Source organism: Dipodomys spectabilis, unplaced genomic scaffold (genome assembly GCF_019054845.1).
Source record: "Dipodomys spectabilis isolate Male_0828 unplaced genomic scaffold, ASM1905484v1 ptg000178l, whole genome shotgun sequence".
In the NCBI taxonomy this organism is placed as follows: Eukaryota; Metazoa; Chordata; class Mammalia; order Rodentia; family Heteromyidae; genus Dipodomys; species Dipodomys spectabilis.
This window is the reverse complement of record NW_024870855.1, coordinates 1,262,190-1,286,141: the sequence shown is the minus strand read 5'-3', so window position 1 is coordinate 1,286,141 and position 23,952 is coordinate 1,262,190. Positions and strand designations below refer to the sequence as shown.

At 46.8% G+C, this 23,952-nt stretch overlaps 1 protein-coding gene across 1 annotated transcript; it reads right to left on the bottom strand.

The window, feature by feature from the left end:
• Positions 1–231: 231 nt before the first annotated feature.
• Positions 232–19,049, bottom strand: CUNH7orf57 (chromosome unknown C7orf57 homolog). Its single transcript, XM_042695140.1, has 8 exons — positions 18,807–19,049; positions 13,589–13,774; positions 11,637–11,745; positions 9,579–9,732; positions 5,763–5,860; positions 4,655–4,872; positions 2,901–2,915; positions 232–1,282 (listed from the first exon to the last, which is right to left on the bottom strand). Exons 1-8 carry the CDS (start codon positions 18,859–18,861, stop codon positions 1,236–1,238), a joined length of 882 nt encoding a protein of 293 aa, XP_042551074.1. The 5' UTR covers positions 18,862–19,049; the 3' UTR covers positions 232–1,235.
• Positions 19,050–23,952: the final 4,903 nt, after the last annotated feature.

Genomic DNA, 23,952 nt, shown 5'->3' with positions numbered 1-23,952 from the left:
AATTGCAGGTTGAGCTAGTAGCTACTAGTGAAGCCAAGATTTGATCACCAGTGCTAACTTTAAATTTTGTCCTCTCCACAAATTATAGATTTCTATTGCTATAATAGCCTTTAAAAAATAAAGAGTTGAACACTACTAACATTTCTTCCTAGTAAAATTTAAATATTTGGGAATGAGGTAGCATTTCAACTAAGAAGGGCAACGGAGGGAATAGAGAAAGGAGAGAAAATATCCTGTGTGGTTTATCATTTTTATTCCATATGTACAGCCATTCCCATTCTTTACATATCGCATACATATTCTTCCACAGCAACATCCTTGTGATTATACAATGGACACGTGAATGTTCCATTAAACAGCTCAGTTAGAGTTCTAATATGAAACTTGAGTTTTAGCTGAGCAAGCGCATGATAAAGTCATTCCAGGAAAGAAGGTACAAATGTCTGTGACCTTATTTGGCTTCCTAAAAAAATTAGCTGTCCAAAAAATTAATGAATTAAAGATATAAAACTTTTAAGTATATTTGAATGCAAATTTCTAATACGCAAGCAATAACTTTTATAAAACTAAAGCACTCCGCTGATTATTTCAAAGCTTTGCTTTAAGTCTATGAAGCACATCTCCAATGAAAAGATATAAAATAAGAAATGCTTCATATTTTAAACTGTAGTTATGCTCACAGCATTGGCAAAAAAATTAAACTAGTAAATGTTATAATGTTTTCTATTGAGCATAGAAAACTTCAAGGCATAATATTTTTAATACAAACTATGTCATCATATTTTAATTTTTTTAAACAGGAAGAGTGTTTCTACAAAGATCATAGAACCAAACAATAGAAGAACAAAGCTGAGGCTTATTCTGTGTTTCTTCCTGTTCAGAATCTCAGAGGAGGCACCCACATGGTGAATCCTGGAGGTGCAGTTCCAGGATGGCAGGGGGAAGTGACCAGTCCTGAGAGGTCACCAGGCTGGCAGAGTGAAAGGTCCCAGAGATCGTGGTGGTGGCACCTCCTTCTAAGCCCACGTTCAGCACCCCAGAGAAATGGGAGGGGGGAAAAAAAAAACAGTGTTTTCCCTAGCTGTGCCTCAGAGATAGTGTGTATGCTGTGAGATATACGGTTCTGTAAGAGTCTATACTAATAAAATATAACGAGTGCCTTATAAATACAGCTTCGACCTAGTCACACCGTGGTGAGCTACTTAAAAAGGTGATCCTGAATGTGACATCTGGGTTTATTTGAGCTCTGCCGGAGTCGATTCAGATGGAGAAGCTCCTGGGCCTGCAATATCAAGTACATACAGATAAGCATGACAATTTTAAATATGAAATTTTAACATTCATTTTAGATAGAAGAGTGAATGTATTTCTCACCTTTTGCCTGAGGATTATTCCTGACGTCTACACAGAAATCGAACATCCAATCCTACCTCCCAACACAAATCATGAATGGGAAAACATGTGCCCCAACTTTGACCTTGGAAGGTAAGGACAGAGCGCCCCCTTGTGGATGCTCACACTTCCCCACGTCACTGTCCCAGGCTGGAAAAGTCTCAGCTGACGCAGGGACCCAAAGGAACTAAACAGTGAGAGCACCCCCACCAGGCCACTCAGGCTGTGACCTATCGCATCCTCCTCAGATGGAGACTGGACTCTGTGTGCCACTTGTCGTTCCCCCCCACTACAAAATTCCTCCCCTTCACTAATGTGGACTTCAGAGAAGCACAGACAATCCAGCTGAGCGCCAGTGGCTCATACCTCTAATCCTAGCTAGTCAGGAGGCTGAGATCTCAGAATCGTGACTGGAGACAGCCCAGGCAGCCAAATCTGAGAGAATCTTACCAGTAATTGACCAGTAAATGCTAGAAGTGTAGAGGGCAGGCTCAAGAGGCAAAGGGCCAGCTGTGCGTGAAAAAGCAGTGAGAGTGAGACCCTGAGTTCAAAACAAACAAACCAATTAAGATGGGTTTGATGCCTCAGTCCTTTCACCCTAGCTAACTGAGAGGCAGAGCTGAGAAGATCATAGTTGGAGGCTAGCCTCAACAAAAAATTAGTGAAACCCCCATTTCAACCAATAAAAAGCTGGATGTAATGGTAAGAGCTTTTATTCCAGCTAAACAGGAAGCATAAATTGGAAGATGGAAGTCCAGGGTGGCCCAGGAACAAGCCCAAGACCCTTTCGGGAAAAACAAACCACAAAGGACTAGCAGCATGGCAACCAAGGGCAAGGCCCTGTGTTCAAGCAACAGTACTACCTAAACAAAACAAAACCCACCAAAAACGAAAACTAAATCACCAACAGGATCCAGCTACTCCACAACTGAGTATCCCTCAAGGGAACTGGACATTAGTACCTTCTGAGAGAAGTACACTCTGTGTTTGCTGCAGCATCATTCACAGTAGACAAACCATGGAATCCACTCAAGTTTCAATCCACAGAGAAACAGAGAAAATGGAGTGAGCATTCCTACAGTGTAATACTACTCAGCCATGGAAAGAAGGCAATTTTGTGAAAACATGGATGAACCTGAAAGGCATCAGGTGAAGTGAAATAAACCAGTCTGAGAAGGACAAATCCTTCAGGACCTCACTCATATGTGGGATCAGAAAAAGCCAAACAAGCAGCAGAGAGTAGCAGGGGCTGGGATTAACGGACAGAGAAGAGAGAGATGTTGGTCCTTCCTTTCCAGGAAGGATGAGTTCGAGTCACTGAGGTCCAGCAGGGTGACTACAGTGAGTGACAGGACACTGCACATTTCCCTAGCATGGGTGGCAGGGCTGGGGAAGGGCCCTCTCGCCCTGCCCAGATCTCAGGAGGAAGGACCACATCCATTGGTTCTCTTTGTGTACTCAAGACTCTTTAAACATCCATGTGGGTCAGTTTCTCTACAAGTACTCACTTGGAGGAGAAGACTCTGAAATAAAGAATAAGAACAGTGATTTTTCAGTTTAATTAAAAAAGATTAAATATTCACAGAATACAAACTTACTTAAAGTAGTAAAAACTAAGTCTGCAATACTTAAAACAGAAGAAGTCATAAAGCACTTTGAACTTTGTAAAGTTCCAAAGGGCACTTTGCTAATGTTGTTCTAGGTTATTTGTTTTGTGCCAATACTGGGGCTTGAATTCAGGGCCTGGGAACAATCCCTTGGCTTTTTCACTCAAGGTGGGCACTCTACCATTTCAGCCAAAGCTCCACTTCTCTCTCTCTCTCTTTCTCTGTGTGTGTGTGTGGGGGGGGGGGGGGGGGAGAAAGTAAGACCTTTGAACTGCAGTCCTCAGATCTCAGCCTCCTGAGTACTAAGATTAAGGTGGCATGTGTGTCACCAGTTCTAGCTGGGTTTGTTGTTGTTGTTTTTGAGTTGGGGTTTCACTACAGCAGCCCAAAGAGCTGCTTTGAATTTTAGATTCTCCTACCTCAGCTTCCTGAAGGCTGAGATTACAGGTGTGCACCTGGCTAAAAGGGCAGGGTATAATTGGTAGGTTCTATTCAACCAAAACAGCAAGCAGCTAGATATAGGAAATAAGGGAAGCCCTGTGAGCAGAGAGATCTACTCACAAAAAAGGAAACAAACACGAAACAAAAAATTCTCATCAAAGAAATGAAGCCCCATGAGAAAAATAAGTTGCCTAGAAATTAATAAAGCTGTGGAAACTGAACGCTAAATATATGCATAAATGAAACACACACATGTATCTATACTCCCAGCTACCCAGGAGGCAGAGAGCCAGAGGATGGTTTCAGGCCAACAAGCCAGGCCTGGTGGCGGTGATCCCAAACACAGGGAGGCATAGATAGGAGGATTGAGAGTTCAGGGAGCCTTGTATAAAAAGTCAAGATACTGTCTGAAAACTAAGTAAAGCACAAAGGACTGGGGTGTGACTCAAGTGGTAAAGCACCTGCCTGTGAGCACAAGGTCCTGAGTTCAAACTCTAGTAACTCTCCTCCCCACTCAAGAAACATGCATCATTTGGGGACGGTTAAAAATAAAAATGAGTCAGGCGCTGGTGGCTCACAAATGTAATCCCAGCTACTCAGGAGGTTGAGACCTGAGGATTGCAGTTTGAAGCCAGCTTGGGTAGGAAAGTCCATGAAACTCTTATCTCCAAGTTAGCACCAAGAAAAGCCAGAAGTAGAGCTGTGGCTCAAGTGACCCAGTATTAGCCTTGAACTAAAGAAGCTTAGGGACTGCACCCACGCCCTGAGTTCAAGCCCCAGGACTGGCACAAATAAATAAATACCAATGTGTTATCCTATCTAATTACAGAGAAAATTATAATGGAACATAGTCAAAGCTTTAGAAATGCTGATACTCAAGCAATTTTAAGTTTGAATGCAGCCTTCATGGGAAGAGAGAACTCTGTGCAGAACACTAAAACTGATATTATTGGGCACATTCTTTGTACTAAATGAAGTATCAAGATTTTCGACAAATAAAAATGTGAAGTCCAAGAAGTCATGGCTTTTGTTTTCTAATAAAGATGAAACAGCAAAATGGGCATGATTCTCATTTCCATGGGTAGCCTTAATAGTCCTGAGGATGTCTATAATTTCTAGATTCATGAGATACATCATGACAGGAAATCCATCTGCTGACATCACTGTTGTCGGAGCCCTGCATTAAGGGAGGCTCAGTCTGGGGTGCTCCTCACCTTGAGCTTTCTCAGAGCCTTCAGGAGCCTCTGCGTCTGGTGTTGCCTCTGCATCCTTGGGCGCTTGGGAGTCCCGTGTGGACTGAGAGGACGATGTCCTGGATGTCTTCGGGGTCTTTATGTCTGAGTCTGCCCTCTGTTGCTGTAACCACTCATCCTTATAGCCATTGCTGATAAGCTTGGAGAAGTTTGTTGGTGAATTGGTTTTTTGACCAGGCCTCCAAAAGAGAAAAATGAATGGTAAACATTAAAAGAAAATCTGATAGCTGGGCACTGGTAGCTCACACCTGCATCCCAGCTAATCCAGAGGCTGAGATCGAGGAATTAGAGACTCAAAGCCAACCAGGACAGAAAAAAATCCTCTAGACTCTTTCTCTAATTAACCGGTAAAAAGCCAGAAGTGGAGGTGTGGCACACACACACTGAACGGTATTCAGGGAACATAGTAATAAGTTAGATGCACAGCTATTTCTTGCTCTAGTGTTCTTTCTCCCTCTCTCTCTCCCTCTCTCTATGTATCTCCCCATCCATCCATCCATCATCTACTTAGCTATCCCTTGTCTGTCTTTTTTTTCTCCCTCTCATTCTGAGCCCAGTAATTATTATAACTTTTTCACCCATTTGATGAGACGCTATGTGAAGGATCAGGCAATTCACGGTATTTATTCTGACACTAAACAAGAATTCTGGGAGTAAGGAGATAAAGAAGACCCTGGGGATTTCCTCTCTAGCAAGAAAATCAACAAGGGGCATCCAAGAGCTGCGGATGGGATGGAGCCAGAGGGCTCCAGGCTGAGGCCCAGGGGACAGAGAACACCAGCCCGCAGCACAGGAGCACAGGACTGGGGGGACATGACCCAAACGCGGACCTGCGCAGCACAGCCCATGGACGCTGAGGGGAGCGCTGTGAGGACGGGCCCAGAACGGGCCTGGAGCCGGCGGCCAGGCCGGGCTGCGCGGGAGGGGGGGTGGGGGGGGCGGCGGCAGGGCCGGGGCTGCAGCAAGGCCGCGGGCGGATGCCGGCGTGCTGGCGCTGTCCTGCTGTGCTCAGGGAAGAGGGACTAACCCCACCCCTCCTGGCCTGCTGGTCAGGCAGCTGCTCACGCACATGGGAGGGAAGGAGAGCCGGCTTCCCGAGGATTCTTTGGAGCCCGTCGGGGTCCCCGCTTTGCTGGAGTGCTTTGCGTGGATGGCGGGCAGCTTCACCTGTGTGGACAGATACAACGCAAACGCCAATCTCACCCACAGCACGTGCGGGACCGGACCTCTGCTGGGAACAGTCACACCAAGCCAGGCCAGCGCGAATCCCATTCCACGGAAAGCCTTGGCGAAAGGGGGCGCGGGGTCCGGAGCAGCTGCTGGCCAGGCTCTGCCGGCTCACAGCTGAGATCCCAGCCACTCGACGCTGAGATCTGAGGATCGAGGTGGAAACCAGTCTGCGGAGACAACCTTACCTCCCATTAACCAGCAAAAAGCCAGACGTGGAGCTGTGCCTCACTCACAGAATGCCAACCATGTGCAAACAAACAAAAACAACCAGGAGCATAAGGGATTGAGTTCAAGCCCCTGTACCAGCACGTGCACGCACACGCACGCACACCCACCCACGCACGCGCACGCACACAAGCAGTTGCTATATCCAAATAGCCATGAGAGGCAGACTGCACCTTGATCCACAATGAAATACAATTCACCAATACAAGGGAGTAGAGTAGACACAGCTGGCTGTTTCTAAAATGCACTAGGGACAAAGGACTATAAACTCTGATACCATGAATTGATGCTCTGGAAAAATTACAAGGAATGAAAGCAGCCAGGTGTCTTAGGAGCTGGGAGTTGGGAGGGGTTGGCTCCAAAGGAGCTGAAAAAATGGGAGGGGGGAGCTGATGGAATTCCTTTGTACCTCAGTGGTAGTTTCATAATGTATGCCTTGTTACAACTTGTAGAGCAGGTGAGCTTTGCTGCACATAAATTACACCTTATTTAAAAAGAAAAAACCTCTATATCACCTTTTTTTTTTTGTCAGTTGTTGGGCTTGAACTCTGGGCCTGGGCGCTGTCCCTCAGCTCTTCAGCTCAAGGCTAACCCTCTACCAATTGAGCCACAACACCACTTCCGGTTTTTCTGGTGGTATATTGGAGATAAGAGTTTCATGGACTTTCCTGCCCAGGCTGGCTTTGAACCGCGATACTTATATCTCAACTTCCTGAGTAGCTAGGATTACAGGTGTGAGCCATCAACGCCCAGCTTCTATATCACTTTTATAATAACAATTTTAAAAAAACTAAAAAGAAAAAGAAAAACAGAAATAAATAGAGTCCAGCACCCATGGTTCACACCTGTAATCCAATCTACTCAGAAAGCTGAATTCTAAGAATCAAAGTTCAAAGCCAACCCAGGCAGAAAAATTCTGTGTGACTCTTATCTCCAATTAACAATTAGCAAAATATCAGAAGTAAAGTGTGGCTCACGAGTTTAAGGGATAGTGCCCAGGGCCTGAGTTCAAGCCCTAGTACTATTACAAGAAATATTTTTTAAAAAAATCCCTTCCAAGATGGGAGGGCAGGGATGGTAGGGGAAACAAAGGAGGAGGCAACAATGCTTGATAAGAAATGTACTCATTACCTCGCTCATGTAATTGTAACCCCTCTGGTACAGTATTTTCACAATAAAAACATTTAAAAAAAATCCCTTCCAATTCCCAGTCACCCAGCAAGTAAGCAAGAATCCCAGGAATGCTGGTAACCAGCAGTGAGGAGCACATCTGCCCTAAGAACAGGCTGGTGTACAGCACACCCCAAAGACAGCCTGGGTGAGGCAAGGGAAGTGCTGGCTTCCCACCCCTCCCTCACAGGCAGCAGCACAGGGAGGCAGCAGCTGGCTAGGTCCATGATTTCATTCTCATTTAAGGTTCTTACTATCTAGGCCAAGATGTCTTGCAAGACCCAGGAAGGAAATACAAGAACTGCTATAATTGAACACACTCCACATCGCCCAACACTGTGTGCCTTCTGCTGGACATAATCAGCATGGGTGTCTCCAAGTCAGTCATCTACCTCCTTGATGTGGTGGGGGTGGACAGGCTGGCTCTGGGCATTTGTGCAGTTTGTCTTAAGTGACTACACTAAATCGGTCATTCATTTGGTTTGGTGGTGATATAGCATTTAACGCTTTTGCATTTCTCTAGCTTTGCGCAGTAATGGGATTTAGCATCTAAAAACCCCATTTATTGCCTGAGCCCTTACACTAAGAAATAGGCCTGGGCCTTAGAGAGTCCATTTACAACGTTCATGCAAGTGACCCAAAGCCCAAGTCACCACTTGACAGCAGGACAGCTTGACAAACAAACAAATGGCCTGTTCTAGCCAAGAGATGCTGAATCTGGCACTCACCCCAACACTCAGTCGACTGAGAGGTTTCTCTCTACACCAGGACACAGGGGTGTCAGGCATGGGAGCCAGGAGTGGTATATACCCATCATCTCTTCACTATTCACGTAGACAATGGTGTTCATTCTTATTCTCCATACCAAAAGCACCATTGTTATTTTTTAATACTCATGTCATCACTTCGCTCACAGATCCAGCTGGCTGAAGCACTACATCTAATTTCAGACCTTGCTACACCCAGTTGTGGGCCCTGAAAGTCCTGCGAGACTCTAAGAGGAGGCCAGGGGATAGAAGAACTTCTAATCAAGAGGTCACAACCCATCTACCAGTCAGGGTGTTCTTGAGGTTCCCCTTGGAGAGACAAATGTTCCCTGGGATTGTGTCCTATTTCCAGAGAAATTTAATTTAACTATAAATAAAACATGTAAAGATAATGAATACAAAGCCTGGCACTGGAGACTCACACTTGTAATCCTAGCTACTCAGGAGACAGAGACCTGAGGATCACCATTTGAAGCCAGCCTGAACAGAAAAATCAGTGAGATTCTTGTTTCCGATTAACTAGCAAAAAGCCAGAACTGGAGCTGTGGCTAAAGTGGTAGAAAATCAGCCTTGAGTAAAGCTAAGATAGAGCATACACCTGAATTCAAGCCTAGTATGGGCACAAAAAGAGAAAGGTAATAAATACATATTAAATTACCTTCCTATAATGCTAGGTGACATGTGTTATACATTTCCTCTAGGTAAGTATTCACTAGTTAAAAACCACTTTAAAAATGCAGAAATAAGCCAGACACTAGTGGCTCATACCTGTAATTCTAGCTACTCAGGAGGCTGAGATCTGAAGATTACAGTTTGAAGCCAGCCCAGGTAGGAAAGTCTGTGAGACTCTTATCTCCAACAAACTACTTAAAAAAGCTGGAAGTGGCGCTGTGTGGCTCAAGTAATGGAGCATTAGCTTTGAGCACAAACAGGCTTAGCGACAGTTCCCAGGGCTTGAGCTCAAGTCCCAAGTCCCAAGACCGACCAAAAAAAAAAAAAAGCAAAAGTAGCCAGGTACCAGTGGCTCAGATATATAATCCAAGCCACTCAGGATAGTTCAAAGCCAGCCTGGTCAGAAAAGTCCTCATAGACTCTTATCTACAAATAACCACTCAAAAACAGGAAATGAAGTTGTGGCTCAAAGTAGTAGAGTGCTAGTCACAAAATTGATCAGGAGCAGCGCCTAGGCCCTGATTTCAAGCCCCATGACTGGTTGGAGAACTAGATTCTGCTTATTGTATAATCTATAATTATCCAATAAAATATATTATAAGCAAAAAAACCCCAAAACTATGTTCTGCCCCATAAAACCAATGATTGGAAAAGAAAAATATAACTGGACTATGGCTACTCGCACTGTAGAGATCCACACTTAAAATGAGGACCATGTCAGCAGACACACCAGAAGCAGTAAACAGACACACATGCAATCATTTAGAGAGTCCCAGGAGGAAAGCAGCAGCAGGTGACATACATAGATGAGTTTCTGTCACCTTTTTTTTCTCCTCAAGTTCCTCGGCCTCTCTTTGCCAAACTGTTTTCATGTCAAAATCGAAGGGGCCTCTTCTGGATTCGTAGCTCCCGTTGGCCTGATTGGGGTTGAATTCTTCATACACCATGTAATCTGGCATGGAGACCACAGGGACTCTGCAGGAACAGCTGGGTCAGTTACAGCCTTGCTGGCCCCTTCTCCCCTGCCCTCCTTTCTCTTGGCTTCCCTGAAGACACAGGTGGGCCTTGCCTTTCTGCTCTTGGGGAACAAATAGCTCAGCCCCTTTCCAGTGCCAGCTTGCAGAATTTCACTAAAATATTATCTACTACTTTGCCCCCTTCAATGAGCTAAAGGCTCTCCTAAATATGTACCACTATGATCCTCTCAGATAGCAATGGCCTGCTTGTTTTCTGTGACATGGCCATTTACAATATGGGTACTTGAACTTCCAACTGGTCTTCGGATCAGTGACAGAAAGGAGTCAACCCTAGAGTTGCTGGTCCCCTTTCAAGCAGGTTCTAATCCATTCTGCTTCTTTTTGTTTCTTTTCTAAGCTTAGCACAAAGAATTGCATTTTTTTTAAAGCAGGGGTTGGAGGTATGGCTCAGGTAGAACACTAGCCAATGGGCAAAAGCATCAGGTACCAAGTTCATGTCCCAGTCTTGGACCTAAAAACAAAGCAGGGGAAGAGTCTAATATTACATGTTTCAGGCATGCAATAAATTTTGTATATTCATTTTTTTTTGTCAGTCATGAGGCTTGAACTCTGGGGCTTAGCACTGTCTCTGAGCTCTTCGGCTCAAGGCAAGTGCCCTACCACTTGAGCCACAGCACTACTTCAGTTTTCTGGTGGTTAATTGGAGATAAGAGTCTCATGGACTTTCCTGCCCAGGCTGGCTTTGAGCTGTGATCCTCAGATCTCAGCCTCCAGAGTAGCTAGGATTACAGGCATTAGCCACCAGCACCCAGTGTGTCTATTCATTTTTTGTTAAAAATAAAAATGGGTCAGAGGCTTGGCTTAGTTGGTAGAATGCTAGCAATTGAGTAAAAGCATCAGGTACAGAATTTGAGTCCCAGGCTTGGACCTAAGAAAAGATGGCAGAGGGAAGAGTCTAATATTACATGCCTCAGGCATGTAATACATTTTGCATATTCATTTTCTTGTGAAAAATAAAAACAAGGGGTTGGAGGCCTGGCTCAGTGGGTAGAATGGCAGCCAATGAGTGAAATCGTCAAGTACCAAGTTGAAGTGCTGGTATAGGACCTAAAAAAAGAAAAAAGAGAAACAAAAGCTGGGCATGGTGGCTAAGGCCTGCACTCTTAGCTACTTGACAGACTTAGAATGATTTATGGTGGTTTTATATTACAGGCAAAAAAAAGTCAGAAAGCTGCCTAAAATTAATTTTCATTTCCTTCTCAGTCCAGAAGAGGTGGGCTGGAGGATTGAGGCTGCCTAGTGACAAACAGGAATTCTTAGAAGCCTCAATCACATTGGTGAACAATGGCTTTGCATGGCCCTGCAATTATAGAAATTTAGTGTTGCTTGTATTTCTGGCACTACCTATGACTCTCATCTGTAACAAGAAGAAAGCTTTGGGGCAGACTGCTATTTTATGGCAGGTACATGTGACCATGTCTACTTCCTGACCGGCAGCTTAGAGACCCACACAAAATGCTCCATGATTGCCCATCTCTGCTTTTCTCGCAGCTTATGTTCCCCCACAGTGCTGGTAAAATAGTACCCGGACTTTCGTAACCAAACTTGTCCTCAGTTGAAATTTAAATTTTAACTTGTGTTGGGTGCCAGCATGCTTCACACCTGTAATCCTAACTACTCAGGAGACTGAGATCTGAAGATCACAGTTCAAAGCCAACCCAAGCAGGGAAGTCTATGAGATTCTTATCTCAAATTACCAAAAAGCTGGAAGTGGTAGAGCATCAGCTTTGAATGAAATTGCTTTGGAATAGCAGCGTCACAATTAATCTATTGAATTTCAACTTGAACTATTCCCCCCAGATCCCTTACACACACAAAACGTGGCTGCTTCAAGATACTTACTCGCGCTGCTGGGCGGTAGCAGGCTTGCTGTGGTGGATATACCAGTCTGGCAGGGAGTAGGTCACAGGAGAACCTTTCCTGCTCCCAGGAACAAAGTGGGTCAGCAAATCTCAAAGAGAAAGGGACAGAGCTGTGTGTGATCCTGCTGTCCTGTGTGGTATCACTAGCCCTCACCAAGGGGAGCTGTGCCATCGCCCTGGGGTGGCCTCTGGGCTGAGCCACTACCAGAGCATCTCTGAGGCTCCCCTGCCTTGGCACAGGCAGACAACTGAGGATCCTGTTTGGCCTCAGACAGGAGACATTGCTCATGCACCCCCCACCCCCACCCCCTCCCTCTCTAGCATGGATCTGTATAGTACATCTCAGCCATAGTCCCCACTGGCATGCAGTCTCCACAGACATAATTTCCCAGAGCCCATGCTTCCATTCTTCCAGTGCTTGCTGCTCCCCAACCCTTGGCGGCTCTCCCAGGCCAGTCTCCCCTCACTGTCCTCCTTCTCCAGCTGCTTCCAGGAAAATCTGCCCTCCCCAGGCTCCCAGATGGTGAGTCCCCAGGAGGGATTTAATCATTTAATTTGGAGCCAACTTGGGAGGCATAGCACATGGGCTCCATCTCAGACTCAGGCCAGCTCCAGACACATGAGCCCAGCTTTCTGACTCCGGTCCCTCTCCTCCTGGCTATCAAAGGGCAGCTGGTAGAGCTGGAGGCATGGCTCAGTGGTAAAAGTGCCTGCTTTATAAGCACAAGGCCCCGAGTTAAAAACCCCAGTACCATGGATATTTAATTTCCCATTTTGCAGCTTGAAAACCTTTTTCATAGTTTAATACTTTAAACTTAGAGAAAACTTAGAGGAATAAGATGAATTCTTCTATACCTTCCAACCAGACTCTCTCAGTGCTACTTCATTATACTTGATTTCTTTCTCTGTCTGCCTCTCATTACTGTTACTGTCATTATAGTACTTCACACTGTTGGGCCTGTTTTGCAGAAGGCCACAACTCCACCTCTGGGCTTTGGTGGATGTATTCAAGACAGTTCTCATGTCATCACATTGTGATGACCAAACTCAGAACATGGGCAGTGATGTAATACTCCCATCTCATTTTAGGTATTACCAAATTTGGCCAATTTTTCCACTAATTTTATTTTTTGACCAACAGCAGGGGGAAGTGGATCTTAAAAAGAGATGTCTAGCCCTTGTCCCACCTGCTGCAAGCCTAATCAATCAAGAGGATTGGTCTGGGTATTTACTTATTTTTGTGTCACTACTGGCACTTGAACTCAGGGCTCCCATTCTTGCTTAGCTTTCTTGCTTAAGGCTGCCACTTAACCTTTTGAGCTATACCTCCACTTCTGGCTTTGTGATGGTTAATTGGAAATAAGAGTTTTCCCAGGCTGGCTTTGAACTGTGATCTTCAGATCTCAGCATTCTGAGTATTTAGGACTACAGTCATAAGCCACCAATGCCCAGCTTGGTCTAGATTATTTAAAATTGAAACTATGGAAATCTTATTCCCATCTTCCCTAGGATATTCTGAGCAAGGGTAATGGCACCCAGAGGAGAAATAGTGTCTAGATGTCATCTACCCCAAAGGTAGACTGTGTCGTCCCTTAGCCCTCTGAATGTCTATTGAACTCAGTATGCCTCCATCTTTAGTATGGTCAAATATTTAGTGAAAAATCTTGTATAAAAGTTGATTTTCATCAAAGATTGCACATATCCTAACATACTCATGAGCCTAAATTCCCAATGGCATTTGGCAAAGGTTAGAGCTTTTTATAATAGATTCTTGGGAGACTTGAAGTTTGAATTTAGGGCCTAAGCACTTTTGAGGCCGGTGCTCTACCATCTGAGCCACACCTCCAACTCCTAGAGCAAATTTTTACACAGATGAGATGAGGAACAATGTCCCCTCCTTGCTTTCCATGATGGAGCATGCTAGGGGCTTACCAGGTCTGCCACCTTGCTTTGCAAGCTTCACGTATTCCGAGTCTGTTTCTTTTATCCAGTACCTCCGCATCCCAGGCAAGTGCCCATTTTGTGAGTCGCCCAATTTGCTGAGCCCTGGAATCTGAGATGCTGGTGGGGCATCCATGGCCTTCTCAGAGCGCTTCGCAGGCAGGTGGTAATACCAATCTAGATAGAAGTGAGGCCAGCTCACTGCCATGCTGGGCTGCAGGACAGCCACGCAGAGGAGGGCTCTCTGGTCCTTCCCCATCTGTCTGCTGTGGATATCACTGCACAAGCCACACAGCAACAGAGCCAGTTTTTCTGTGTGCTGGTACTTGGGCTTGAACTCAGAGCCAGGGTGCTAACCCCTTAGCTTTTTCACTCAAGGAGGGTGATGCTCCACCACTTGAGCCTCAGCTCCACTTCTGGTTTTTGCTGGCTAATGGGATTTACAATCTCAGGACTTTCAAACTGGTCCTTAGATCTCAGCCTCTTGACTAGGTACGATTCCAGATGTGAACCCCCGATGCCCAGCCATGGGATATGATTTGATAAACATACTGCATTGAAACACTGAGATAAACCAGGTACTGGTGGCTCACACCTGTAATCCTAGCAACTCATGAAGCTGAGATCTGAGGATGATGGTTCAAGGCCAAGCAGGAAAGCTTGTGAGACTCTTGTTTCCAATTAACTACCCAAAAGCAGGAAGTGGAGCTGTGTCTCAAGTGGTAGAGCATTAGCCTTGAGCAAAAAACGTTCAGGGATAGGGCTCATGCCCTGAGTTCAAGCATACTGGTATATACACAAGAAGGAGAAGAGGAGAAGGAGGAGGAAGAGGAAGAGGAAGAGGAAAGAGGAGGAGGAGGAGAAAAGAAAGAAAGGAAGAAAGAAAGAAGAAAGAAAGAGAAAGAAAGAAGGAAGGAAGGAAAGAAAAGGAAGAGGAAGAGAAGGAGGAAGAAAGGGAGAAGGGGAGGGGGAAGGGGAGGAGGAAGACGAAGGAGGCGAAGGAAAAGAAGAGGAAGAAGTAGAAGCCCACTGAGATATAAACTGTGTTACAGAAACAACAGCCTGATTGAACATGTTTACCCATTTTCTTAGAGCAGCAGAAAGCAGATCAGGGTGAGGCCAAGATGCCCCACCTATTGAAGAGCAATACTGAGAAGCCACCGGCCAGGCCACCTCCCATGCTGCCTAGTGCCCACACCGGCCTCTGGCAGTGGCTCTACTAAAAACTGTAGAGGCCACAGGTGAAAGGTGTCAGGGTCTGGTGTCCACTGAAGAGAGCAAGGAGGGAAGGATGAGGTGCTTACTTGCCCAGACTCATCATAGGTTAGGGATAGCATTTTAAAGATCCCTAAGGACTGTTTAGTGGGAAAGATTGAGTTGAAGCATGATGATTATAAATGGTAGGATTTTTCTCATCAAGAAGAAACTGGGTGCAGTAGCTCAGGGGAAACAGAAAGGAGAAGGAAATGGAGGAGAGCTTGTCCTCTGACCTCCATGGTGACGTGGGCCCCATGCAGGAAAAAAGAGGAGCTGAGCATGGGCCCAGTGGGGTAAGGAGGCTCTCCAAGCCTTGAGGGGATGGTGCCTAGGATAGATGTTGCCACCCAGCTGAGGACCAGCCACGAGACTCCCTGGAGGGATTTAGTCACAGGCTGGGGAGCTCATATCAAGAGCTAGAGGGAGCTTGGTGCTGGTGGCCTGTGATTCTAGCTGCTCAGGAGGCTGAGATCTAGGGATTGTGGTTCAAAGCCAGCCCAGGCAGGAAAGTCTATGAGACTCTTATCTCCAGTTAACCACCAGGAAACTGGAAATGGATCTGTGGCTAAAGTAGTAGAGTGCTAGCCTTGAGCAAAAGTACACATGGACAGCACCCAGGCCCTGACAAAAAAGAACTAGATGGGTTAGCAAAAATCCCAAAGGCCTAGAGTTATTAGTACTTATTTATGACCTCACAGAGAGAAGAGATGTGGGGCGTTCAGGCTGTGGGTGCTTCAGATAATTCCTTCCACCTGAAATGAATTAGGCAGATGCTCGAAATAAGAGCCCACAAACTATTTTACAGCTGATTGAACACAAAATCTAGGAAAAGCAAAATAAAAAGGTATAACTCATGTGGCACACTCACTGGGTGTATTTAATAGCATCTATCAGCATGTACTGACATAGATTTAGAAAACTCACAATCAGACACAATGCCTGGTGTGTGGTAGATGGGATGGCAATTTTATGTGTTCATTCGGCTGGAGCACTGTACCTACATAACAGACATCATTCTAGATGCATTTGTGAAGGTAATTTTGAGATGAGATTCATACTTAAGTCAGTGGACTTTGAGCAAAGCAGATGGCCCTCCAAAATAGGGATGAGCCTAAATTTAACAGTTAAGGTCTAATTAAAAAGAATGCGATCCCCCAAGGGAGAGTGAATTCTGCCTGCAGATGGACTTCAAATCTGAAATGCAACTTATTGCCTCCCCTGGTCTCCAGCTCACCACAGATTTCATATTTGTTATTCTCTACCCATGAAAACCAAGTCTTTAAAATAAATCTCTGGGCTGGGAAGGTGGCTCAGTGGTAGAGCACTTGCCTTGCATGCATGAGGCCCTGGGTTCGATTCCCCAGCACCACATAAGCAAAAAGGAAAAAAAGCCAGAAGTGGCACGGTGGCTCAAGTGGTAGAGTGCTAGCCTTGAGCTGAAGAACTAAGGGACAGCACCCAGGCCCAGAGTTCAGGCCCACGACTGTACCCCCCAAAAAACCCAAAACAAACAAACAAAAAAACAAAATAAATCTCTGTGTGTGTGTGTGTGTGTGTGTGTGTGTACACGTGCGCTAAATGTGCTGGCTGACCAGGATTCTTCAGAAGCAGAGTACTGAATATACCAATTAACCATAGTACACAAACCAAGTCATCCTGTGAATCTTTCTGAAAGTTTAGCATTGACTTTGTACTTGGAACCACAACTGCATGAAAATGAGTGGTATTTAACCTGGAAAATCTTTTAAATAACTGAAGGATACTAACCAGATAAATCGGCTCCTTTCTTAAAAAGAAGAAAAAGAAGAAAGGAGAATGAAAAAAGTTTAGAAAATGGCACAAAGATCAGAGAAAATCAATTTAAGGATTAGGAATCAGAGTTTAACAGCTCAAATATTCCTCCTTTAGAAGAAGGGCATTCAGTTTGTACTTTATTTTTCCTCTCTCTGTTTTGCTTACTAATTAATCCACAGAGAACAGTGTGTCTCCTATCCTCTCATTACTGGAAGATTTGGACAGGCATTGAATTCTAATCCATCTCTAAATGTATGCAAAGGAGGAGAGCTCATAAGTGAGGGCTCAAGTTAGAAATAACAAACTCTCACAACCTAACAGAGAGACAGACAGACAGAGACAGAGACAAAGACAGAGAGACAGAAACAGAGAGAAAGTTAAAGGGATCTTTTAGCTTTTATCACATTTGTATAACATTAGACCATTTACTGTCTGATTGCTTTTCTTTCTATGACTTTCCCTTCATACTCATAAGCTGTATAGTAGCTTATTTTCGTGTGTGTGTGTGTGTGCGCGCGCGTGTGCGCGCCAGTGCTAGGTGCTGTCCTTCAGTTTTTTTTGCTCAGGGTTAGCACTCTACCATTTCAACCACACCTCTACTTCCTGATCTTTGCTGATTAATTGGAGATAAGTGTCTTACAGACTTGTCTGTGATCCTCAGATCTCAGCCTCCTGTGTAGCTAGAATTACAAATGTAAACCACCAGTGCCTGGCTTCCCTTATTTGATCATTGAAGAAATACAGACTATTGAGAAAGAGAGTCAAACTTAAGATCACCTTGCTCTTCTGGTGCTGCTTTATCTAGTCTGTGAAGCCTCAAACAGCTTGGTGTATAATATATGCTGCAGTTTCCTGGTCAAAAAATAGGATGGCAATCCCTGAGAGGTGTCTAGTGAGGTTCAATGTACAAGTGTATATAAAGTACTGGGAGCAGTGCCTGGCACATGTTAGTATCTATTAGTGGTGTTCATATAGATGAGACCTCTACCTAAGGCATCAAGAAATCACATACACCGGGCACCGCTGGCTCACACCTGTAATCCTAGGTAGGTACTCAGTACACTGAGATCTGAAGACTGAGGTTTGAAACTAGCCAGGGCAAGAGAGTCACTGAAATTCTTATTTCAAATTAATTACTAAAAAATCTGGAAACAGAGCTGTGTCTCAAATGGTAGCATACTAGCTTTGAGCACAAAAGCTTAAGGACAGATCTGGAGTTTGAGCCCCAGGACTGGCACAAAAAAGAGAGCAAGGAGAGAGTGGGGGAACAAATCCCATGAAGCTGTGCATAGTGGCTCATGCCTGAAATCCTAGCTACTGAGTTCTAAAGATCCCTGTTGGAGGCCAGCATGGGCAGACAAAACTGGAAGTGGAGGAGTGGCTCAAATGGTAAAGCACCAGTCTTTAGCAAACATGCTCAGCAAGAAGAGGCCCTGAGTTCAAGCCCCATTATTGAGAGAGACAGACAGAGATCTAGATCGATCACAGGAAGACAGGAAGGCTCCAAAAGCCAAAGCAAGAGATATGAACAGGCCAGACCTGATGAACAATGCACCACCCCCAACTGGGTTTCCAGCACAGCCATGGCACCACCAACATTGGTCACAGTCAGCGCCCTGACTGTGCAGTTAAGTATGGAAGGGTCATATTTTGTTTTCCTTCTGAACAGACTGTGCAGATGCGGTTGGCTCAACTGATCCCTCTCAGCTTAGCCCTCTTCTCTACTGTCTGTCTCCAAACCTTCTGACTATGCAGAGTAAAAACAAAACCAACAAATAAAAAATGAAAGACAGCATATGAGGCTTCTTCCTTTCCCTCTCAGCTTCAAACTGTGTAATAAGAAGCCCTGGACTTCCACCGGATTCGCCTTTCTCGTATCTAGCTGTTTGAAGCAAGAAACATTTAATTTGGTTGAGTCCTAAATTAGAAACAAAAGCTAGGGAGTCAATGGGGCTGTGCAGCTGAGAAAGTTCCTTAATCAACATTCAGGAAAACAGCATGAGCGTTACACTGGGTTAATTTACGACCCAAACATTTCCAAAAGGTTCTTATCCATAGCACCAAACCAAAAAAAAAAAAAAAGGGAGGGAGTGACGGGGGGGGGGGGGGGGGGGGGCGGCGGCTCGGATCGCTCCAACAACCCCCAATCCACACTCACCGCAGGGAGCGTAGCGGTGAGTGGTGCTCTGCACTTCCTTGCTGGTATTCCTCATGGCCTGGCGCTGGGAGCACTTCCAGAGGAGCCCGGGGTTCTGGGGTTAGCTGGGCTCTGCCGGCCCCACCCGCTGGTAGCTGCTGCCGAAGAAGCGAAGTCCACGCCCCCTCCCCGTCTTCCGGCCTCCACCTGACACACCTGCACACGCCTCCGGATCGGCGAGCAATGCACATACACGCAGGGCACGCTGGAGGCAGAGCAGGGGCGATCAGGCCGGAGGCACAGCGGGCAGGGGGTACGGGGCACGGGGCTCAGAGGGCAGGGGGCACAGCGGGCAGGGGGCAGGGGGCTCGGGGCTCAGAGGGCAGGGGGCTCAGAGGGCAGGGCGTTCAGGGGCGCGGGGCACAGGGGCGCGGGGGCACAGGGGCACGGGGCACAGGGGCACGGGGCACAGGGGCACGGGGCACAGGGGCGCGGGGGCACAGGGGAACGGGGCACAGGGCCGGGGGCACAGCGGGCAGGGGGCAGGGGCTCGGGGCTCAGAGGGCAGGGCGTTCAGGGGCACGGGGCACAGGGGCACGGGGCACAGGGGCACGGGGCACAGGGGCGCGGGGCACAGGGGAACGGGGCACAGGGGAACGGGGCACAGGGCCGGGGGCACAGCGGGCAGGGGGCAGGGGCTCGGGGCTCAGAGGGCAGGGCGTTCAGGGGCGCGGGGGCACAGGGGAACGGGGCACAGGGCCGGGGGCACAGCGGGCAGGGGGCAGGGGCTCGGGGCTCAGAGGGCAGGGCGTTCAGGGGCGCGGGGCACAGGGGCACGGGGCACAGGGGCGCGGGGCACAGGGGCGCGGGGCAGAGCGGGCACGGGGCTCAGAGGGCAGGGGGCACAGCAGGCACGGGACACAACGGGCAGGAGGCACAGCGGACACGGGACAGCCCGACACGCAGTTTGCTGGGTCCCATGCATGCCGGGCACACGGTAGGGGCGCGTCGCGACGGGTAACCAGCCGGGGCCACGCACGCAGGGTAGACCGCAGGTGTACCAAGGTCCAGCTTGAGGTCTCCACCGATTCAGGGCAGTGCCAGGGTTCACCTTCTCGCCGAGGTTCCCGGACGTGCGACCTGTGTGCCACCTGCAGCTGGAGTTTGTCCCGGGCGGGCGGCGGGGGCCAACCCCAAACTCCCAACGCAACGCGGAACCTCCACAGCACGCGTCTCCAGGGCAACGGCCGAGGGGCCGGCCGGCGGGCGCGGCGGGAGTTCTGCAAGCCAATAGGGACAGCAGCAAGCGTGACAGTAAGCCAATCAGAGCCGGGCATAGCGCGCAACCGCAATCTGCCAACTGCCGGGAGCCGCGGCGGAGCACCTTTGGTGCTGGGGGCGTGGCGAGACCTGATGGGGCGGGGACACGGGCCGGCTGACGTAGGGGGCGGACTTAGGGGGCGGGACCAGAGACGGGCGCTGGAGGTGCGGCCAGGGCTGGCGCTTGCGGCTCCTGCCGTTCGCCCATGAAAACGAGTTACTTCTGTAAACCTGGAGCGTCTACCACCATGTTTTCCAGGAAACAGTCTCACCTTAACAAAGAACATTAGTAACTGAAAATATTATGAGTCACACTTCACAAAAATGGAGATTATCTGCATGTGCTTGATAGGGCCAATAAGAGCTTTGACCCAATTCCGTGGGAGACACTTTTGTTACCCAGAAGGTTTCATATGAACCTGTCTCAATAGTGGGCATCATTACTCATCACTTGTGCTAATTACTTGTGAGAGTGAGGGATAAATGATTGGAGCATCAAAGAAACACAAGACCTTGACTTCAATCCTTGTGTGTGTGTGTGTGTTTGTAGCACCAAGAAATTAATTCATTTCCAACAACTGAGATAACCCTGAGTAGCCTTAATTTTTTTTGCTAAAATTTTTATTTTTTAATCAAGACATTTTAGCCAGGCATCAGTGATGTACACCTATAATACTAGCTACTGAGGAGATTCAATGCCAGTCCAGACATACAAGGCTATGAGACCCTTATCTCCAATTAAGCAGAAAATAAAAACAAAAATACAGAGATGGTATGGCTCACATTATAAAGATTCTGATGTGAGCTCAAGGTCCAGTACCAGGACAATAAAAATGACTTTTTTGGCTTACATGGATATTTGACCAGGTAAGCAATACAAAGTGCTGTTTCGGTTATGCAAGTATCACCTTGGAAATCAAGTGAAAGATAATATCAATGTGCAACAAGGATGAACACTGACTGTATTTTATCTAGCTGTAATATAATATGGCAAGGAATTCCAAGGATCTTCAGCTGGCTCAGTCAGGTAGGTCATCAGCACTTCATACAGCACCTCCGGAGAGCAAGACAATCCATCGAGGCACAGACAGTGAAAGGTGGACAAAAGTGTATTTACACTATTTACAGCAGAAAGGGGTCTTGAGACTATCTTGTCCTGGGTTAGATAACCCAGAGCCAAGAGCAGCCTCAACCACCAAACCTCCAAGCCTCCAATAGGCAGCCCTGACCCCCAATCTTTATTAATCGGTCTGCAAACCACCAACCCCAGACCTCCAAAGCTCCAAACCTCCAAAGGGGAAGGCTCTTCCCTTTCTTCCCCTCCTCCTCCACTGCAGGCCTCTCCACGCTCCATAGGCCTGGACTGCCCTGCTCTGGCAAGCTTTCCCCTCCTGCCGTCTCTCCTCCACTCCTTCTCTGCTGTCCCTAATGGTGATCCCCCTAGCTTCCCTCTACCTTCTCCTCTCCTCTCCTCCGGACTGAGGTTTTTCTCCTACTGCCCCAGCCTCGGAGCACGCAGCCTCTATATTATCTAGATAGGCTGTGTCCCACCCCTCCACCCCCCACTAACAGTTTCAATCCACCATTCACGCTCCTCCCCCAAGCTTCCCCCTCTCCAATCCCAATCGGCAGCTCACCATGTGGGCTCGATGACCCACCCCCTCCAGCGGCACACTCCGCCCCCTTTCCGCGGCACACTCCGCCCCCTTTCCGCGGCTTGGCCCGCCCCTTTCCTGGGCAGGGCTCTCCCCTCAGGCGTGCCCCGCGGGGCGGTGACGTCAGCCTCTCTAAGCCCTGCCCCTTCGCCTGGCCTGGTCTGTAGAGAGGTGAGGCTCGCCTCCTGATGCCCCGCCCCCTACAGCAGGCCGGGCCAGGGCGCCACACTATTGGGCCCCGCTGATATCCGGACCCTAAGGGTTATGACAACACAGCAATGCAACATATTTGTTCCTTTTATATGGAGAGGTGCTTAGGCTATCTCTCACATCACGAAGTGCTTCTGTCGTTGGAGTGTATTAGAAAACATTTGATCGTAGTAACTGAGACTGTGATGACTTAAAGGTGTCTTATCCTATTTTTTCAATTGGATTAGCAAAAGAGTGCAGGATTTACCCAAGCAAACAGGTTCCATACTAAATGAAATCCTGAAAAGAAAGCATTACTTACTTTTGAAGTGTTATGACATTGCAAGTATTTGCATATCAAACAAGAATCTAGGTAACAATGCAAATGAAAATAAGACTGAAGGATTATGAGAAAAATCTCAGTGTCTTCGCCGGGCACTGGTGGCTCATGCTTGCAGTCCTAGCTACTCAGGAGGCTGAGATCTGAGGATTACAACTTGAAGCCAATCCAGGCAGGAAAGTCCATGAAACTCTTACCTCCAAATAATCACGCAAAAGCATTAAGTGGGGCTGTGGCTCAAGTAGTAGAGTGCTAGCTTCAAGCAAAAAAAGCTCAGAGACAGCCCCTAGGCCCTGAGTTCAAGCCCTAGGACTGATACACACACACACACACACACACACACACACACACACACACACACACACACATCTCAATGTCTTTTTTCTGAGATTTGATAAGAGCCTCTTGGGTTTATCTGTGTAGGCTGGCTTTGAGCCATATTCCTTAGATCTCAGTCTCTTAAGTAGCTAGGAATTACAGGTGTGAGCCACTGGTGTCTGGCTTGCTGATAACTTTTATTGAATACAAATATTATACTTCTTACACCTTTTATACTATTAATGTCATACTTTATTAAATTTTTATTGTCTTTAAATAATTGTACAAAGGGGAGTCAATTCAACATGTTGATTGATGAGTACAATGCATCTTGATCAGTGTCACCCCTTCCATCATTCTCTCCCAATTTCTTCCAACCCCACCCATCCACTCAAGTTATCTGGCTGCATTTTCATGTTTGTACATTAAATATTATGGTTTTTATATTGTGTATTCATTTTTATATTTTATATGCAAAACATTTATATTTTATGGTATATCTATTCTTTATTGTGTAATAATTTATATAATATTTTTGCATTGTGTATTTATTAAGAAATTTCTGTAGATATAAGTGTTTTAATCCTTTTATTTTTCTAACTTGTATGCTAGAGTTAAAAGTCTACCAACTTTAGGATTACAGGTGTGAGCCATGGGTGCACGGTTTTTTGTTGTTGTGGTGTTAGTGGAGTTTGAATTTAGGACCTCGTGCTCTTGCTTAACTTTTTTGCCAAAAGCTGGTACTCTACCACATGAGCCACACTTCCACTTCCAGCCTTTTGCTAGTTAATTGGAGATAAAAACGTCTTGTTCCCTGCCGCTTACCCAGCCCCCCCCCCCCCCAGGGCTGGCTTCAAAACAGGATCCTCAGATCTCAGCCTCCTGAGCAGCTTGGATTACAGGTGTGGGCTGCTAGCTCTTTTTCTTCTCCTGTAAGGAGAAGGGGGTGTCCAGTCTTGGGGCCTGAACTCTGGGCCTGGGCACTGTCCCTCAGCTCTTCAGCTCAAGGCTAGTGCTCTACCACTTGAGCCACAGCGCCACTTCCAGCTTTTTTCTTATGGGATGCTGAGGAATCCAACCCAGGGCCTCATGCATGCAAGGCAAGCACTCTACCACTGAGCCACCTTCCCAGCCCCTGTAAGGCAAGTCTTAACAAGCTATTATATATGATGACGTCCTCAGCTTTTCAGGTATAAGAATGTTTTTATCTTGTTTCTGAAGGGTAATTGCCTAGGGTAGTGTTCTTGATTAACCATTATTTTTCTCTTTGACCACTTTGAATGTACCATTTACTCTGTCTATGCCAGTAAACTTTCTGCTGAGAAATCTGCCAATGACTCACACA

What these genes read in the sequence shown, in the direction of transcription:
- CUNH7orf57 (XM_042695140.1), bottom strand. Translation starts at nt 18,861, where the DNA reads ATGAGGAATACCAGCAAGGAAGTGCAGAGCACCACTCACCGCTACGCT. An exon ending in TCACCGCTACGCTCCCTGCG is followed by an intron (nt 13,775 to 18,806) that starts GTGAGTGTGGAT and finishes ACTTCTATCTAG; the next exon opens with ATTGGTATTACCACCTGCCT. An exon ending in GCTACCGCCCAGCAGCGCGA is followed by an intron (nt 9,733 to 11,636) that starts GTAAGTATCTTG and finishes CTGTTCCTGCAG; the next exon opens with AGTCCCTGTGGTCTCCATGC.